Source organism: Heteronotia binoei, chromosome 1, assembly GCF_032191835.1.
Source record: "Heteronotia binoei isolate CCM8104 ecotype False Entrance Well chromosome 1, APGP_CSIRO_Hbin_v1, whole genome shotgun sequence".
In the NCBI taxonomy this organism is placed as follows: domain Eukaryota; kingdom Metazoa; phylum Chordata; class Lepidosauria; order Squamata; family Gekkonidae; genus Heteronotia; species Heteronotia binoei.
In genome coordinates, this window is record NC_083223.1 from 279,118,071 (window position 1) to 279,136,790 (window position 18,720).

Genomic DNA, 18,720 nt, shown 5'->3' on the forward strand with positions numbered 1-18,720 from the left:
CAGCTCTCACAGCCATACATGACTACTGGAAAAACCTCTGCAAATGTGCTTTCCTTTGCCTCCGCAGGTGATCGAGCCAAGAGAAATTTTTGAGAAATGCGACCTGGCTTTCATACACAGCACCCACTGCCTGGGCAGCGGGGAAGTCATGATCTGTTCTATCGGGGACCCACGTGGCAACGCAAAAGGTATTTTACGAAATGGATTCCCACAGGGAATCCCAGAGGAGGGCGATCTAGATCAGGGGTCTCTAGTGCAGTGTCTGCGGGCGCCATGGTGCCTCCTGAGAACTTTTCTGGAGCCCACCAAGTGCTTTTAGGAAGTGAAGGCTTTTGGAGGTGTCATGATCTGTGCTGTGAGAGAGAGGCCTAGTGGGCCTGGGGAGCCCGTGAGGCCTGTGTCACAGTAGAAAGAGACAGCCTACAATCCCCAGAATGCTTGGCGCTGTTTTCAGCCAATCAGTGTCCAAGTAGGCTCTGAGGAGAATGTAGGGCTGCCAATCCCCAGATCCGGGTGGGGGGTTCCCACCTGGGGGGTTCCCAACCTGCCGGCCCACATTGGGCCAGCAGGGGGATCCTCCCCCAACATCTCTGGTGCGATGATGTCACCCGGAGGTGACATCATAAAAATGGCAGCATAGGTACCATAGAGTTTTTACCTCCCAAATTGCTACAGTGTCCGTAGAAACCATAGAGTTTTCCCGGAAATGCCTAGAGCAGCCCTGCATGGGCGCCACCATTTTGATGAGGTCACTTGCACACGCTCTGCACATGAGAGAGAGTCCCCCGCTGTGGGAAGCTGGGGACTTGGCAACCCTAGGAGAATGGCTTAAAACAGGGGTGTCAAACTCCTCTGTTAGGAGGGCCGGATCTGACATAATTGAGATCTCGTCGGGCCAGGCCTTGTTGGGCTGGGCCATATGTGTACCTATTTAAGATTAGGTAGCAGAGATATAAACTTTATAAAGGTCACAAACAAATTAAATATATAGATTTTTTAAAACTTAAAACATGCTTAAAATGTTAGCAGTTGTTAGTCTTAAAGGTGCTTTCTTTGTATTTCTCCCATGGGATCCAGGGCACTGGGCAAAGGAAGCTCTGGCTCTTTTCTTCCTTCTCCAGGGGCTGGGGGGGGAGCCTCAGCCAACAGAAGGAAGAAAGGCTTGACTCAGTAGCTCTGCTGTGTGATTGAGCAAGCCTGGCCAAGCAAGCTGTGATGCAGAAGGAAGCCAGAACGAGGGAGAAGGAAGAAGATGACAGTCAGTTGCTGGAGGGCCTGATAGGCGCCTTTCAGGGGCCTGATTCGGCCCCCGGACCACATGTTTGACACCCCTGGCTTAAAAGCTTTCTCTGGGGGACAAACCCTGTTCTTTTCCACCTGAGAAGCCAAGCAGGAAAAATGGCTGCTGTTCAGGAGGAGGACCCTCACTCTGAGGGAGAGAGTGAGTGTAGCAGAAAAACAGCGAGGTCCGCACAGAATTTCTGTTCTGAAGCGAGGTGTTTTACTATTGGTACCAAAAGCAGGGCTCAGTCGGGCTTGGCTGCCCCGAAGACTGAGTTAAAATCATTCTGCATACAGTTTTCTTTAACAGGCCCCCAGGCTCATCTCATTCCAAGATCCCTCCTTCCCAGAGTCCTCCCTGGTAAAATTCCATGACACCATCCCTTTGCACTTATCTGCCTCTACCTCAAAACACAGCCCCCCCAGAGCCCCCGATACCCCCAGATCAATTTCCCATTATACCTTATGTCACAGAAGTGGCCACGGTAGCTCTCCAGATGTTTTTTGCCTACAACTCCCATCAGCCCCATCCTTTGGCCATGCTGTCTGGGGCTGATGGGAGTTGTAGGCAAAAAACATCTGGAGAGCTACTGTTGGCCACGCCCTGAGCCCGCCTTGGTGGGGTATGGCGGGATATAAATCAAATAAAATGAAATGAAAATGAAATGAAATGCCCTATGGGAATCGATCTCCACATAGGGAATAATGAAGTGCTCAGCAGACATTTCCTTCCCCCCCACCCCATTTCTGGTGACTCTGAAGCGGGGGATTGGCCTCTCTACTCACGAGTTGCTGCCAACTTCTTCAAAGTAACACAGACACCTCATCCCAAGAGGAAGGCTTTCAATCGGAGACTGGAGCCTCAGGAAGTGGAAAGTCACATGGGGGCTGTGGGGGCGGGGCTTCCCCTCGTCGGTCAGCTGACTGGGGGTGGGAAGGAGCCTGGGAAAGCGGAAGAATCCCCGCTGTGACCTGGGGATTGGCAAGCCTAGGCCAGCGCCTTAACGGAAAGTAGAGAAAGAAGTACTAGTAGAGGGCCAGTTTGGTGTAGTGGTTAAGTGTGCGGACTCTTATCTGGGAGAACCGGGTTTGATTCCGCACTCCCCCACTTGCACCTGCTGGAATGGCCTTGGGTCGGCCATAGCTCTCTTATCTGGGAGAACCGGACTTGATTCCCCACTCCTCCACTTGCACCTGCTGGAATGGCCTTGGGTCAGCCATAGCTCTGGCAGAGGTTGTCCTTGAAAGTGCAGCTGCTGTGAGAGCCCTCTCCAGCCCCACCCACCTCACAGGGTGTCTGTTGTGGGGGAGGAAGGGAAAGGAGATTGTGAGCCGCTCTGAGACTCTTCGGAGTGGAGGGCGGGATATAAATCCAATGTCTTCATCTACCTCACAGGGTGTCTGTTGTGGTGGAGGAAGGAAAAGGAGATTGTGAGCTGCTCTGAGACTCTTCGGAGTGGAGGGTGGGATATAAATCCAGTATCTTCATCTACCTCACAGGGTGTCTGTTGTGGGGGAGGAAGGGAAAGGAGATTGTGAGCCGCTCTGAGACTCTTCGGAGTGGAGAGCGAGATATAAATCTGATATCTTCTTCTTCTTCTTCTAGAGAAAGAAGTACTAGTAGAGAAAGAAATACTTTTCTCCCTTTCTCACAATACAAGAACTCGTGGACATTCAATGAAATTGCTGAGCAGTCAGGTTATAACGGATAAAAGGAAGTTGTTCTTCACCCAAAGGGTGATTAACATGTGGAATTCACTGCCACAGGAGGTGGTGGCGGCTGCAAGCATAGCCAGTTTCAAGAGGGGATTGGATAAAAATATGGAGCAAAGATCCATCAGTGGCTATTAGCTACAATATACATATATGTGTGTGTGTGTGTTTATGTATGTATATGTGTGTGTGTATACCGGCTACTGTGTGACACAGAGTGTTGGACTGGATGGGCCATTGGCGTGATCTAACAGGGCTTCTCTTATGTTTTTATGTGACACAGAGTGTTGGACTGGATGGACCATTGGCCTGATCCAACAGGGCTTCTCTTATGTGACGCAGAGTGTTGGACTGGAGGGGCCACTGGCCTGATCCAACATGGCTTCTCTTATGTTCTTATGTGACACAGAATGTTGGACTGGAGGGGCCATTGGCCTGATCCAAGATAGCTTCTCTTATGTTCTTATGTGACACAGAGTGCTGGACTGGATGGGCCACTGGCCTGATCCAACATGGCTTCTCTTATGTTCTTATGTGACACAGAGTGTTGGGCTGGATGGGCCATTGGCCTGATCCAACATGGCTTCTCTTATATTCTTACATCAGATATTTTAATTTGGGGGGGCAAAACATGCTCTTAATTCATTATTATAGGGGTATTAATTAATTATTCAGGGGCTCTCCTTCATGAGCAGGCCTAGGCCTGGGGCAAACAGACTAGGACAGTTCAGTTTAGTCATGTTAGCGGCTTCGTGTTGATTTCCCTTCACCCACCTTGCTATAGTTTGACGCACCTGATCTGTTTGCTATGGCGTGCCTTTGCCTCTTGCTCCATGGGGGCTCAGGGTGGAGTTAAGGTGATTTTAAGGTGATTCAATGAACGGATGAATCACCAAATTGATATTGGATCCCTTTCATTTCATTGGTACCCGGCCCTTTGGACGCAGAGTTCAGGATAGGGTGCAGATTTCTGAGCATGGATCTTGTTCTTCTGCCAGGTGGTTTTGCCCTTCTGGACGCGGAGACCTTTGAAGTGAAGGGCAACTGGGAGAGACCCACTCAAGCGGCCCCTCAAGGGCATGACTTCTGGTACCAGCCAAGGCACAACGTCATGATGAGCACCGAACTGGGGGTGCCGAAATTCTTCGTCAGCGGGTTCAACCCAGCCGACCTAGGGAAAGGTAAGGCCTCACTACATGGGACTGCATATATTTATATATTTATTTTTTTGTAGATATAGAAATATAGAGCTGGAAGGGAACTCAAGGGTCATCTAGTCAATCCCCTCGCACAACACAGGAAATTCACCTGGGTTTTGGCCACTGCGGGACACAGAGTGTTGGACTGGAAGGGCCATTGGCCTGATCCAACAGGGCTTCTCTTATGTTCTTATGTGACACAGAGTGTTGGACTGGATGGGCCATTGGCCTGATCCAGCATGGCTTCTCTTATGTTCTTATGTGACACAGAGTGTTGGACTGGATGGGCCATTAGCCTGATCCAACATGGCTTCCCTTATGTTCTTATGTGACACAGAGTGTTGGACTGGATGGGCCATTAGCCTGATCCAACATGGCTTCCCTTATGTTCTTATGTGACACAGAGTGTTGGACTGGATGGGCCATTGGCCTGACCCAACGTGGCTTCTATTATGTTCTTATGTGACACAGAGTGTTGGACTGGATGGGCCATTGGCCTGATCCAACAGGGCTTCTCTTATGTTCTTATGTGACACAGAGTGTTGGACTGGATGGGCCATTGGCCTGATCCAACATGGCTTCTCTTATGTTCTTATGTGACACAGAGTGTTGGACTGGATGGGCCATTAGCCTGATCCAACATGGCTTCCCTTATGTTCTTATGTGACACAGAGTGTTGGACTGGATGGGCCATTGGCCTGACCCAACGTGGCTTCTATTATGTTCTTACCTCACAGAGTGTCTGTTCTGTGTGTGGGGGGGTGGGGGGGAAGGTAAAGGAGATTGTGAGCTGCTCTGAAACTCTGATTCAGAGAGAAGGCGGGGTATAAATCATAGCCTTCTTCTTCTGATTCATAGTCACTCACCAGCTGTCTGGCTTTGGTTTTCTTCTTGTCCACCTTCAGGACGCTTTGGCCGTCGCCTGAACGTCTGGGACTGGACCACCCACTGCCTTCTCCAGTCGATCGATTTAGGGGAGGATTCTGTTCCCTTCGAAGTTCGGTTCCTGCACAACCCCGACGCTGCACACGGGATGGTAACCTGTGCACTGCAGGGCTCCGTCTTTCACTTCTACAAGACAGAGGTGAACATCGGCAACTGTTTATGCACAGCTGATAAAAAAGGCCAGCTGGGTTTTCTCACCTGAAGGATCAATTGAGGAAGCCACGAGGGCCCTCAGCATGAAAGACCACAGCGAGGCTGTGGAGGAGAGGAGGTTTTGGAGGGTATCGATTAGGGCAGGGGTGGGGAACCTCCATCCCGAGGGCCGTATGCGGCCCTCGAGGTCACTTGGTGTGGCCCTTGGGGATTGCTGGACCGAACCGAACCATGTGGCAGCCTCCCTGGGGCCTGGCTGGCCAGCAAGGATCGTGGGGCCCATCCACACAGTGCAGCAGCCTCCCCAGGGCCAGGCAGGGATGACAGGGCCCAGATGTACTGTGCGGCAGCCTCCCTGGGGCCTGGCTGGCCGGCCAGAATTGCTGCAGGGCCTGGAAAAGTTACTGTCACAGCTCAGTTTGCACTTGATTATCCCAGAGGGTGTGGCCTAACATGCTAATGAGTGTGTGACCTGATATGCTAATGTTAGCGGATGTGGTCTAATATGCTACTGAATTCCTGCTGGACCTAGGCATTTGTGTGTGTGTGCCAGATTAGGCTGTTCCGCACATGACTTCAAATAGAACAATTATTTGCATTAATTTTGCTGGCCTGAATCGTTCTCCCTCGGTGGAGCACTGTTTTTTAAGTTGATAATTTTTTATGGCCCACGAATGATGTTATAAATATCCAAATGGCCCTTGGCAGAAAAAAAGGTTCCCCACCCCTGGATTAGGTGGACTGGAGGGGCCACTGGCCTGATCCAACATGGTTTCTCTTATGTTCTTATGTGACACAGAGTGTAGGACTGGATGGGCCATTGGCCTGATCCAACATGGCTTCTCTTATGTTCTTATGTGACACAGAGTGTTGGACTGGATGGGCCATTGGCCTGATCCAGCATGGCTTCTCTTATGTTCTTATGAGACACAGAGTGTTGGACTGGATGGGCCATTGGCCTGATCCAACAGGGCTTCTCTTATGTTCTTATGTGACACAGAGTGTAGGACTGGATGGGCCATTGGCCTCACCCTGCTGATGGACCTTTCTATCTTTATGCTGGGGGGCACACCCCCCACAAGCTCCCTTTTTTTGCATGCGCGTACTGCATGTGCACAGCATCATGCAGGGCAGTGGGGGCAGGGAGAGAGTGACGGGCAGCACACAAGAGTACTGCCACACTGCTGCTTTCCCCCTGCACTACCTGGCTGCTTTCAAGTTGAAAGCGGCCGCTGTGCTCTTTGGAGGCTTCCTTGGAAGTCTCCGAATAGCGTCGTGTTTTAGCGGCACCCACCCCGCTTTCTGATGACCCTGAAGTGAGGGGAGGGCCTCCAAAGCGGAGGATCCCCTGCCCCCACCTGGGGATTGGCAACCCTAAGCGGAGAGGGTGGTGTTGAGCAGTCTCGGTTCCCCAAGTCCACCAGCACTGAAGATTTCATTGCTGATCTTTACATTATGCTTAACCCAATACAGAGGCCCTACATCTTGTAGAGCTGAGGTCCCCAACCAGCACTTCCCTGAGAAAGTGGGCGCTGTCAAGTGGGCCTTTTGCCCAGCAAGGTTTCTGATAGGCCAGTGGAGATTGGATTGGCTATTTATGGCCCTTTCCAACTCTGCGATTCTGTGATTCTATACCAACACAGCTACCCATTGAAACTAACTGCAATGCTATGGGGATTCTTTTCCCTGCTGCATTGCAACGTAATCTGTGCCCCCCTGTGTCTCCATGCCAGAAATCGTCCCCTTCCTTCTGCAGTTTCCAAATGAGTATTAGGTAAGGTAACTTAAGGTCCATTATTGGAGAAAGAGCCTTGTTGGATCCCATAAAATTAAATAAGAAAAAAAAAAAACGCAAAGGGCTTCTTTGCAGAACCTGAGCTGCTGGTTCAAATCTCACCGCAGCTCCTCTGCAAGGTGGTGAACTTTGCTTGGCTGCCTTGCAAGAAGAAGAAGAAGAAGACTGCAGATTTATACGCCGCCCTTCTCTCTGAATCAGAGACTCAGAGCGGCTTACAATCTCCTGTATCTTCTCCCCCCACAACAGACACCACGGGAGGTGGGTGGGGCTGAGAGAGCTCTGACAGAAGCTGCCCTTTCAAGGACAACTCTGCAAAGCTATGGCTGACCCCAGGACATTCCAGCAGGTGCAAGAGGAGGAGTGGGGAATCAGAAGAAGAAGAAGAAGATATTGGATTTATATCCCGCCCTCCACTCCGAAGAGTCTCAGAGCAGCTCACAATCTCCTTTACCTTCCTCCCCCACAACAGACACCCTGTGAGGTGGGTGGGGCTGGAGAGGGCTCTCACAGCAGCTGCCCTTTCAAGGACAACCTCTGCCAGAACTACGGCTGACCCAAGGCCATTCCAGCAGGTGCAAGTGGAGGAGTGGGGAATCAAACCCGGATCTTCCAGATAAGAGAGCTCCGGCTGACCCAAGGCCATTCCAGCAGCCGCAAGTGGAGGAGTGGGGAATCAAACCCGTTTTTCCCAGATAAGAGAGCTATGGCTGACCCAAGGCCATTCCAGCAGGTGCAAGTGGAGGAGTGGGGAATCAAACCCGATTTTCCCAGATAAGAGAGCTATGGCTAACTCAAGGCCATTCCAGCAGGTGCAAGAGGAGGAGTGGGGAATCAAACCCAGTTTTCCCAGATAAGAGAGCTATGGCTGACCCAAGGCCATTCCAGCAGGTGCAAGAGGAGGAGTGGGGAATCAAACCCGGTTTTCCCAGATAAGAGTGCACACACTTAACCATTACACCAAACTGGCAAAAGGGGCAAGATACGTTTGATTAAGACATTCAGAGCACAACAGCACAATGAAGATTTAAATCTGCTTTTCAGCCTTCAATGGTGGCAACATACATTCGGCAGCTGTGGCCTTCGCAGTTCCATCGCAAGGATAAGGGAAGGTCTTCTGCATTCCCCGTAGAGCGTGTTCAGGCACACATTTAATCCTTTCTAGCTGCCTGTAGATGTGCTTTCTCCACTGTGGCTCCTTTCTTGTCGAACAGCCTGCTGGATGAGGTCAGGCAAACTCCCACGCTCCTGGCTGTCCACAAACTATGCAAAACTGAACTATTTAAGAGGGGCTTTTCTGCACAGGTAGAATCCTAGAGTTGGAAGGTACCTCCAGAGTCATCTAGTCCAACCCCCTGCACAATGCAGGAAACTCACCAACACCTCCCCCTAAATTCACAGGATCTTCATTGCTGTCAGAGGGCCATCTAGCCTCTGTTGAAAAGCCTCCAAGGAAGGAGAGCCCACCACCTCCCAAGGAGGAAGCCTCTTCCACTGAGGAACTGCTCTTAACAGTCATATAATCATAGAGTTGGAAGGGACCTCTAGCGTCGTCTAGTCCAACCCGCTGCACAATGCAGGAAACGCACAAATACCTTCCCCTAAATTCACAGGATCCTCATTACTGTCAGATGGCCATCTAGCCTTTGTTTAAAAACCTCCAAAGAAGGAGAGCCCACCACCTCCCGAGGAAGCCTGTTCCGCTGAGGAACCGCTCTAATGGTCAGGAAGTTCTTCTAATGTTGAGCTGGAAACTCTTTTGATTTAATTTCAACCCATTGCTTCTGGTCCTACCTTCTGGGTAGGATTCCACACCATCCTCTCTATGACAGCCTTTCAATTACTTGAAGAATGGTGATCCTATCGCCTCTCAGCTGCCTCCCCTCCAGGCTAAACATGCCCAGGTAATAAGGCTGCACAGTACATCTTGGTTTTACGGACTCGCTTGGAAAAATGATTAGGAACTTTTCACTGCTGTGCTGAGCTGATTGTGGGTAGGATCAAGATGGGTCACTGGGTTAGTTGGTCTGCAACAGTAGAAAAGGAGAGGAGGCGGCTGAGAGGTGAGAGGATCACCATCTTCAAGTACTTGAAGGGCTGTCCTATAGAGGAGGCTGTGGAATTGCTTTTTGTGACCCCAGAAGAGTTTCCGGCTCAACATTAGGAAGAACTTCCTGATCGTTAGAGTGATTGCACAGTGGAACAAGCTTCCTTGGGAGGTGGTGGGCTCTCCTTCCATGGAGGTTTTTAAAAAGAGGCTAGATGGCCATCTGAAAGCAATGAAGATCCTCTGAATTTGGGGTAGGTATTTGTGGGATCTTCTTCGTGGTCTCTGTGCAGTCCCACACATGGGTCTTGCCGCAGACAACGGATCCATACCTCGGAGCTCCAATAGCTCGCCTATAGTGCTTTTTGGCGCGCTTCCCTCCCGCTCTGGGGAGCAGGCACCGATCGCGCATGCCTGGAGCGGGGGGGGGGGGGGGGAAGCGCCCATCCCACTCAGTTTCTGACCCTGGAGGTCCCTTCCAACTTTATGATTCTATGAAAGAGTCCCAGAGACCAGTAGCACCTTCAAGACAAACAAAATTTGTGGCAGGGTGCTCCGCAGCAGGGGACCAAGAACGCATTCGACTGTCCGGCACCAGTAAAATCCCAATGCATTGATTATTGCTTGTCCCATTTTGTCCTTTGTACTGACTCCCTCTGTGTAACTTGCCTTGTGTCCCTTTGAAAAAGGCGGACCATTAAAAACGTGAATAAATAGATGATGTGCATTTCTTCCGCAGGACGGAAGCTGGACGGCAGACAAAGTGATCCAGATTCCGAACAAGAAAGTGTCAGGATGGCTATTACCTGAAATGCCAGGTTGGTCAAAAGGACGCAGTTTGGGACTGCTCTGTATACTTTCCTCCATCCCTGCTCTTTGCAAACTGCAGCTGGTTTTAGCCAGTCGACCTGAGTTCGATCCCAGCGAAAGCTGGCTCAGGTAGCCGGCTCGAGGTTGACTCAGCCTTCCATCCTTCCGAGGTCGGTCACATGAGGACCCAGCTTGCTGGGGGGAAAGTGTCGATGACTGGGGAAGGCAATGGCAAACCACCCTGTAAAAAGTCTGCATGAAAACGTTGTGAAAGCAACGTCACCCCAGAGTCGGAAACGACTGGTGCTTGCACAGGGGACCTTTCCTTTCCTTTGTTAGCTTCGTGGAGGAGACAGACAACTGCGCCCCCTACTGGAAGAGCAGAGACTTGGTCTCTTTGCAGTGCACACCAGGAGGGAGTGGTTGGTTGCATCCGCAGCAGCACCGTTTTGCTCTCCCAACTCAAGCGGTGCTTTTTGGACTCTCCGCGTGCTGTTCTCCTCCAGTTGTCTACTTCCCAGACGGTCCCCCGATTTGTTGATTTTACCATACCTGCTTGGGGATGCTCTCTTTGGCAGGAACGTAACCCAAGAGCATTTGTATGTTTCGTGGATGTGAAGCGTGCCTTTTGACCCTCCTGCCCACATTGGTACGATTTCCCTATTGTCATCCCTTTTGGGCCACCGTCTCCCCCGTCGTGAGCTTTTGACTGGCTTTTGAAGTTAATTGATAGTTGCGATAGTGCTATAGCAGGGGTCCCCAACCCCCGGTCCATGGATTGGTCCCAGTCCGTGGCCTGCCAGTAACCGGGCCGTGAGTTGTATAATTATTCCATTATATATTACAATGTAGTAATAATAATAATAATAATAATAATAATAATAATAATAATAATGATAATAATAATAATAATAATATGACAACATTGGATTTATATCCTGCCCTCCACGCCGAATTTCAGAGTCTCAGAGGGGCTCACAATCTCCTTCCCCTTCCTCCCCCACAACAGACACCCTGTGAGGTAGATGAAGATATTGGATTTATATCCCGCCCTCCACTCCGAAGAGTCTCAGAGCGGCTCACAATCTCCTTTCCCTTCCTCCCCCACAACAGACACCCTGTGAGGTAGATGAAGATATTGGACTTATATCCCACCCTCCACTCTGAAGAGTCTCAGAGCGGCTCACAATCTCCTTTCCCTTCCTCTCCCACAACAGACACCCTGTGAGGTACATGAAGATATTGGATTTATATCCCGCCCTCCACTCCGAAGAGTCTCAGAGCGGCTAACAATCTCCTTTTTCTTCCTCTCCCACAACAGACACCCTGTGAGGTAGATGAAGATATTGGATTTATATCCCGCCCTCCACTCCGAAGAGTCTCAGAGCGGCTCACAATCTCCTTTTCCTTCCTCCCCCACAACAGACACACTGTGAGGTGGGTGGGGCTGCAGAGGGCTCTCACAGCAGCTGCCCTTTCAAGGACAACCTCTGCCAGAGCTATGGCTGACCCAAGGCCATTCCAGCAGCTGGAAGCGGAGGAGTGGGGAATCAGACCCAGTTCTCCCAGATAAGAGTCCGCACACTTCACCACCACACCAAACTAACAGAAATAAAGTGCACCGTTGTATCATCCTGAAACCATTGACCACCACCACCCCGGTCCTTGGAGAAATTGTCTTCCACAAAACCAGACCCTGGGGCCAAAAAGGTTGGGGACCTCTTTGCTATAGCATTATAACGTATGTAAGTTCTGCTCACTGTACCCCATCCCCTCATCTGAAGAAGTGGGCATATATACGAAAGCTTACATTCTAAATAAAACTCTGTTGTTCTTAAAGGTGCTACTCGACTCCAACTTGACTGTAGCTCACAAAGTAGAATTTTTGCTCACGACTCCCTGACTTAGTGGGAGTATTGCCCCAGACTAATCCTTAGAGGGCAGCCCCACATCTTTCACTGAGCCAGTGTGTTCAGATTCAATGCAGCTGTTTCTAGGTCATTTATTTAAGTAAGAAAGATTCAAGCATTTAAATATCAGAGCGCTCGTTTTCAAAAAGAAACGCAGCTGAGTGCTCTCCTTCAGCCAATTGACTACAAAACCCATCATGAGATGGGGGTTCGATACCTGCCCTTGAAAAAGCTGCTAGCGATTAGAATTAGGGAAGAGACATAAATATCTCCACCTTCCTCTCTTCCTCCAGCCTTCTGCTGTGACTTGGTCATTTCCTTGGATGATCGGTTCATGTACATGAGCAACTACATCCATGGCGACATCCGTCAATATGACATCACGAACCCTTTCTGCCCCAGGCAGGTCGGCCAGGTAAGCGTCTTCCTTCAAGGGTCCTTCTCTCTTGGGTGGGAGAGGCAGCCAGGCGTATGTAGTTGTGCATCTGAATTAAAAGCCTCTTGGGCAGGGGTGGCCAAACTGTGGCTCGGGAGCCACGTGTGGCTCTTTCACACATATTGTGTGACTCTCGAAGCCCCCACCCCATCGGCTGACTTGGAGAAGGCATTTCTCACTTTAAATCACTTCTCCAACTGAGGCAGCCGGAATTTGGGGAATGCATTTAAAGTTGCTTTATTTCCACCTCTCTCTCCCACAAGTATTTGTCTTCCTTCCTTCCTTCCTTCCTTCCTTCCTTCCTTCCTTCCTTCCTGGTCTCAAACATCTGACATTCATGTCTTGTGGCTCTCAAACATCTGAGATTTGTCCTATGAAGCTCTTCCTACAAACACAGACAGCTTCAAGAGGGGATTGGATAATAATAATAATAATAATAATAATAATAATAATAATAATAATAATAATAATAATAATAATAATTTTTTATTTCTATCCCGCCCTCCCCGCCGAAGCAGGCTCAGGGCGGCTCACAACATAAAATACACATTACATCAATTTTACAGTATAAAAATATGGTTAAAAACAGTTATAAATATTAATTAATTTAACAATATGGCGTTATAAACATTAGATTTTTAGTAAATTTCAAAAATTAAAACATTTCCAGCAGCATACCTAGCTTTATCATTAATTCTGTCATTAGTTATAGGCCATCTTGAAAAGGTGGGTCTTGCAGGCCCTACGGAATCGATCTAAACATCTTAGGGCCCTCACCTCCTCAGGGAGTTGGTTCCACAGTGTTGGAGCGGTGACAGAGAAGGCCCGATCCCGGGTGGCCTTCAGTCTGGCCTCCCTTGGCCCAGGGATATTCAACTGGTTTTTCCCAGATGACCTCAGTGCCCTCTGGGGCTCATATGGGGAGAGACGGTCCCTCAGTTAGGTAGGTCCTCGGCCATATAGGGCTTTAAAGGTGATAACCAGCACTTTGTAGCGAACTCGGTACGCCACCGGCAGCCAGTGCAGCCCGCGCAGCCCCGGCTGTATGTGCTCCCACCTTGGGAGCCCCAGCAACAGCCTGGCCGCCGCGTTCTGCACCAGCTGCAGCCGCCGAGTTTGACACAAGGGCAGCCCCATGTAGAGGGCGTTGCAGTAGTCCAGTCTCGAGGTGACCGTAGCATGGATCACCATTGCTAGGTCACGGCGCTCCAGGAAGGGGGCCAACTGCTTCGCCCGTCGAAGTTGAAAAAACGCGGACTTGGCAGCGGCCGCTATCTGTGCCTCCCTTGATAATGAAGGCTCCAGAAGAACCCCCAGGCTCCTGACCCTATGTGCTGCTTTAAGCTGCACACCGTCAAGGACTGGCAAGGGGATTTCCCTTCCCAGGGCACCGCGACCCAAGCAAAGGACCTCTGTCTTCGTTGGATTCAACTTCAGCCCACTTAGTCTGAGCCAACCTGCCACGGCTTGCAATGCTAGGTCCAGGCTTTCTGGGACGGAGTCAGGCTGGCCATCCATTAGTAGATAGAGCTGGGTGTCATCAGCGTACTGATGGCACCCAAGCCCAAACCTCCGGGCTATCTGGGCAAGGGGGCGCATGTAAATGTTGAACAACATCGGGGAGAGAACTGCCCCTTGTGGCACCCCACATACTAGTGGGTGCCTCCGGGACCACTCCCCCCCAATGGCCACCCTTTGTCCCCGTCCTTCGAGGAAGGAGGAAAGCCACTGTAAGGCCAATCCCCCAATCCCCACGTCGGTGAGCCGGCGGGCCAGTAGCTGATGATCGACCGTGTTGAATGCGGCCGACAGGTCCAACAGTATCAGCACCGCCACGCCGCCTCGATCCAGATGCTGCTGGAGGTCATCCACCAAGGCGACCAGCACTGTCTCCATCCCATAACCCGGGCGGAAGCCGGACTGGTGAGGGTCTAAGGCAGAAGTGTCATCCAAAAAACTCTGCAACTGTAACGCCACTGCCCTCTCTATAACCTTACCTAAAAATGGTAGGTTCGAGACTGGCCGATAATTTGCCAATTCGGCCGGATCTGCTGTACTCTTTTTTAGGAGAGGGCGGACCATGGCCTCTTTCAGAGATGTTGGAAATTGCCCTTCCAAGAGGGATCTATTTATGATATCCCGTATAGGATATCTAAGCTCCCTCTGGCAAGATTTAATTAGCCAGGAGGGGCATGGGTCAAGGTCACAAGTTGTAGGGTGTACAGTTGAGAGGACTTCGTCGACTTCCCCAAGACTAAGTGCATCGAAGTGATCCAAGGTAATATCAGAAGACAGGCACGGAGCCCCGGGTTCATCTACTGCATTCAACGTGGCAGGAAAGTCCTGGCGGAGCGACGAGATTTTATCTGCAAAAAATTTCGCAAAAGCCTCACAGCCTATTTCCAATTCTCTCATATTTGGTCTGCCTTGGGGCAGAGTGGTCAAATTTTCAATTATCTTAAATAATTGTGCCGGGCGCGAATTTGCAGATGCAATCCTAGCCGCAAAGTAATCCTTCTTTGTGGCTTTGACTGCCATCTCATAAGACTTCATAAACGTTCTATAGGATGTTCTCGTCGCTTCGTCGCGAGTATGCCGCCACTGCCTCTCTAGTCGTCTGAGTCCCTGTTTCAGTTGGCGTAGCTCCGAGGTGTACCAAGGAGCTAGCCTACTTCGAGGGCGCAGAGGACGCCGGGGTGCAATTTCGTTGATGGCCCTGGATAACCTGTCATGCCAGGTATCTACCAGGTCATCAAGGGAGTTGCTAGGGGGCCAGGGGTCCCGCAGAGCCCTTTGGAACCGCTCAGGGTCCATCTGACTCCGCGGGCGAGCCAAAATAGGCTCGCCGCCTGTACAGGGTTGAGGAGGCGCACCCATACGAGCCTTGAGGGCTAGGTGGTCCGACCATGGCACCGCCTCTACTGCAATACCGTCCACCGAAATCCCGGACGCAAAGATCAAGTCTAACATGTGTCCGGCCTGATGCGTGGGGGTGGTGACAAATTGGGAGAGTCCTAGTGTCGCCATGGAAGACACTAGGTCCAGCGCCTGATTGGAGGCCGCGTCGTCTGCATGGACATTGAAGTCACCCAAGACCATAAGCCTCGGGAACTCCAACGCCCAGCCCGCCACCGCCTCCATCAGGGCTGGTAAGGCGCTGGCTGGTGCGTTAGGCGGACGGTACACCAGCCAGATCGCCAACCCCTCCCCCACTTCCCACGCCAAACCGGCACACTCCAAACCCTCGATCGTTGGGGCCGGGAGAGCCCTGAAGGAGTAACCCTCCCGTATGAATAGCGCCACCCCTCCCCCCCGGCCAGTTGTCCATGATTGGTGAAAGACCGAGTAACCCGGGGGCGCCATCTGGGAGAGAGCCACCGTCTCTCCATCCCGCACCCAGGTCTCGGTCACGCAAGCCAGGTCCATATCCTGCTTAAGCAGGTAATCCCTAAGGATTGAGGTCTTATTATTTATGGACCTGGCGTTACATAACACCAATGACGGAGACTGACTTTCCCTCTTAGCCCCACTACCTGCCACCCTCGGGATGGGACGCAGACCGGAAGAGGGCTGAGCACTGCCTTGTCTCCGCCTCCTTCCCACATAATTCTGTCTGCTCCCACCGTCATACCTTCCCCTCCCCATGAGCACTGAGATCCCTAGGCCAGACATCCGCTCCGTATCCGATCCTTCACTAATGTCAGTTAGCTTACTGCCCAGTTATCTTCTCTAGAGCTTCACCACCCTCACCCTCCTCTATTTCACAATTCCAAATTGCCTGGCCCTTTATTAATTAATCTATAGTTAATTAAATTAAACCTCCCCCCACCTTATCTCCATAATTTAATTGGCTAAAAACTTTAATCGTCTATGGCATCTTAATAAATAAATAAATATATCCCCCCCCATTAACCTTCCAATTAATCTGCCAGTAATAATAAATATACAATCAATCAAGCCAACAATTAATAAATCACTAATTAATTAATTAATGAGCATATGGAGCAGAGGTCCATCAGTGGCTATTAGCCACAACATATTGTTGGAACTCTCTGTCTCGAGCAAGTGATGCTCTGTATTCTTGGTGCTTGGGGGGGCACAGTGGGAGGGGTTCTAGTGTCCTGACCCTGCTAGTGGATCTCCTGATGGCCCCCGCTTTTTGGCCACTGTGTGACACAGAGTGTTGGACCGGATGGGCCATTGGCCTGTTCCAACATGGCTTTTATCAAAATGATCCAACTTTTTGTATTACTGTTTTTCCTGCTAAGAGTAATAATGAAATTAATTCAGCTTTCAATGGTGTAAAGTTTTGTTGGGGCCAGAAATTCAGTAACATAGATTCTGGAGTGCGGGGAATAGAACAATTTACAACAGGGGTGTCAAACATGCAGTTCGGGGGTCGAATCAGGCCCCCAGAGGGCTCCTATCAGGCCCCTGAGCAACTGGATGTCAACTGCTTCCTTCTCCCTCTCTCTTGCTTCCTTCTGCATAACAGCTTGCTTTGCCAGGCTTGCACAATTGCACAGCAGAACTACAGAATAAAACCTCATTGGCTGAGGCTCCTCCCTTGGGGAGGAATAGCTTGCTTTGCCAGGCACAACAGAGCTACTGAGCCCAGCCTCTCTTCCTTCTATTGGCTGAGGCTCCTCCCTCCCCGAAGTCCTTGGGGAAGGAAGGAAAGAGCCAGAGCTTCCTTTGCCCAGTTCTCTGGATCCCATGGGAGAAATACAAAGAAAACATCTTTAAGACCAATGAGTGCTAATGTTTTAAGCATGTTTTACATTTTTAAATATATATATATATATATATTTGTATTTGTCTGTGTTCTTTATAAAATTTATATCTCTGCTACCTAATCTTAAAGAGGTACACACATGGCCCGGCTCAACAAGGTCTCTTTTACGTCAGATCCGGCCCTCATAACAAATGAGTTCGACACCCCTGATTTACAATGTGTTCAGTTTTATCTATTACAAAGGACCAGTGCCGAGACACTATTGATATACTATTCTGCATCGGATTACAACAACATTTTACAGACAGCCCCTCTGACCCACTGGCTCTTCCATCTGACCGATCCTTTCTCTTTTGGGGTGGTGGTGGGGGGATCTTTGTGTGCACACAGGTGTTTGTGGGCGGCAGCATCCAAAAAGACGGGGTGGTCACGGTCCTTGAAGATCCGGAGCTCAACTGCCAACCTGATCCTTTCATGATCCAAGTGAGTAAATCGCAAACGGAGGGGGAGAGTGGAGGCTGGGTGCAGCGTTCCCTCCAAGCTGCAGAGTCCTGTGAGCAAAAATTCTACTTTGTGAGCTCCTGGGATCAAAGCTGCGAGCAACTGCGTAAATTAGTGTGCTCTGGGGGCCATCCTTCCTGAGGGAAGACCAAAATGTGTGAGCTGGAGGGTAAGAAGCTGTGAGCTGGCTCATGGCTAACTCAGCTTAGAGGGAAACACTGGCTGGGTGGTAAGGTTACCGACTCTGGTTTGGGAAATTCCTGGAGATTTGGGGGTGAAGGCTGAGGGGAGCGAGGTGTGGGGAGGGGAGGGACCTCAGCACGATAAGCAGCCGTCTCCAAGAGAACTGGTCTTGTAGAGATCTTTGGGAACACTCCAGGCACCACCTGGAGGCTGGCAACTCGAGACTGGGCAGGCAATACTCCCACCCTCCACCCCATCGTCATTCTTAATGTGCCAGGCCTCAGCTACCTCAAATGAAAAAGAGGACGGGTTATTGAATATAGTTATTAGACACCTTTCTACGTAACGTTCCTGAATCTCCAGGTGGTTTACAGTGCAGGAAAACCCCAAACAAAACAATGAAACGCATACAAATTACAAACTAAAACCAACTGTTACCAGAATTGCCCTTGGAATTATGTTGTGGGGGAGGCAGAAGAATTTCAGCAAATCAAATGCTATCATGAATACAACTGTTTTCACCTGCCTCCTAAAGGCTTAGGGGTCCCAAATCCCCCGCTAGGCCTGGAGACCCCCGATTTGGAGCCTCCTCCCCCCACTGGCCATAAAAGGGAAAGCGGGGGGGGGGAGGGGGAGAACGGCAGCCCTTCCCACCCACCCCCGATCGCAGCAGCCAGAGCTCTTCCGTTTTCTCAGGCTGCTTCCCGCCCCCAGTCAGCTGGCCGGTGAAGGGAGGGGAGCCCAGCCACGCCCCCAAAGGACCATGTGCCTTTGCACCTCCGGAGGTGAGTGAGTTCTGTCCCCTGCATCAGATTTCCCAGAAACGGGGGGGGGGGCGCGGGGGGTGGAGAGGGAAACGTCTTCTCATAGGGTATAATGGGGAATTGATCTGGAGGTTTCGGGGGCTCTGGGGGAGCTGTTTTTTGAGGTAGAGGCACCAAATTTTCAATATAGTATCTAGTGCCTCTCCCCAAAGTATCCCCCAAATTTCAAAACGATTGGATCAGGGGGT

General features: G+C 50.6%; 1 protein-coding gene across 1 annotated transcript in view; it reads left to right on the plus strand.

The window, feature by feature from the left end:
* Window positions 1-18,720, plus strand: part of LOC132584389 (methanethiol oxidase-like) — a 46,136-nt gene that overhangs the window by 24,638 nt on the left and 2,778 nt on the right. Inside the window, exons 4-9 of the mRNA XM_060256261.1 lie at window positions 68-188; window positions 3,993-4,175; window positions 5,099-5,277; window positions 9,873-9,951; window positions 12,147-12,268; window positions 17,415-17,507. Of these exons, the coding sequence (XP_060112244.1) occupies window positions 68-188; window positions 3,993-4,175; window positions 5,099-5,277; window positions 9,873-9,951; window positions 12,147-12,268; window positions 17,415-17,507 (777 nt within the window). The remainder of the gene's footprint in view (window positions 1-67; window positions 189-3,992; window positions 4,176-5,098; window positions 5,278-9,872; window positions 9,952-12,146; window positions 12,269-17,414; window positions 17,508-18,720) is intronic.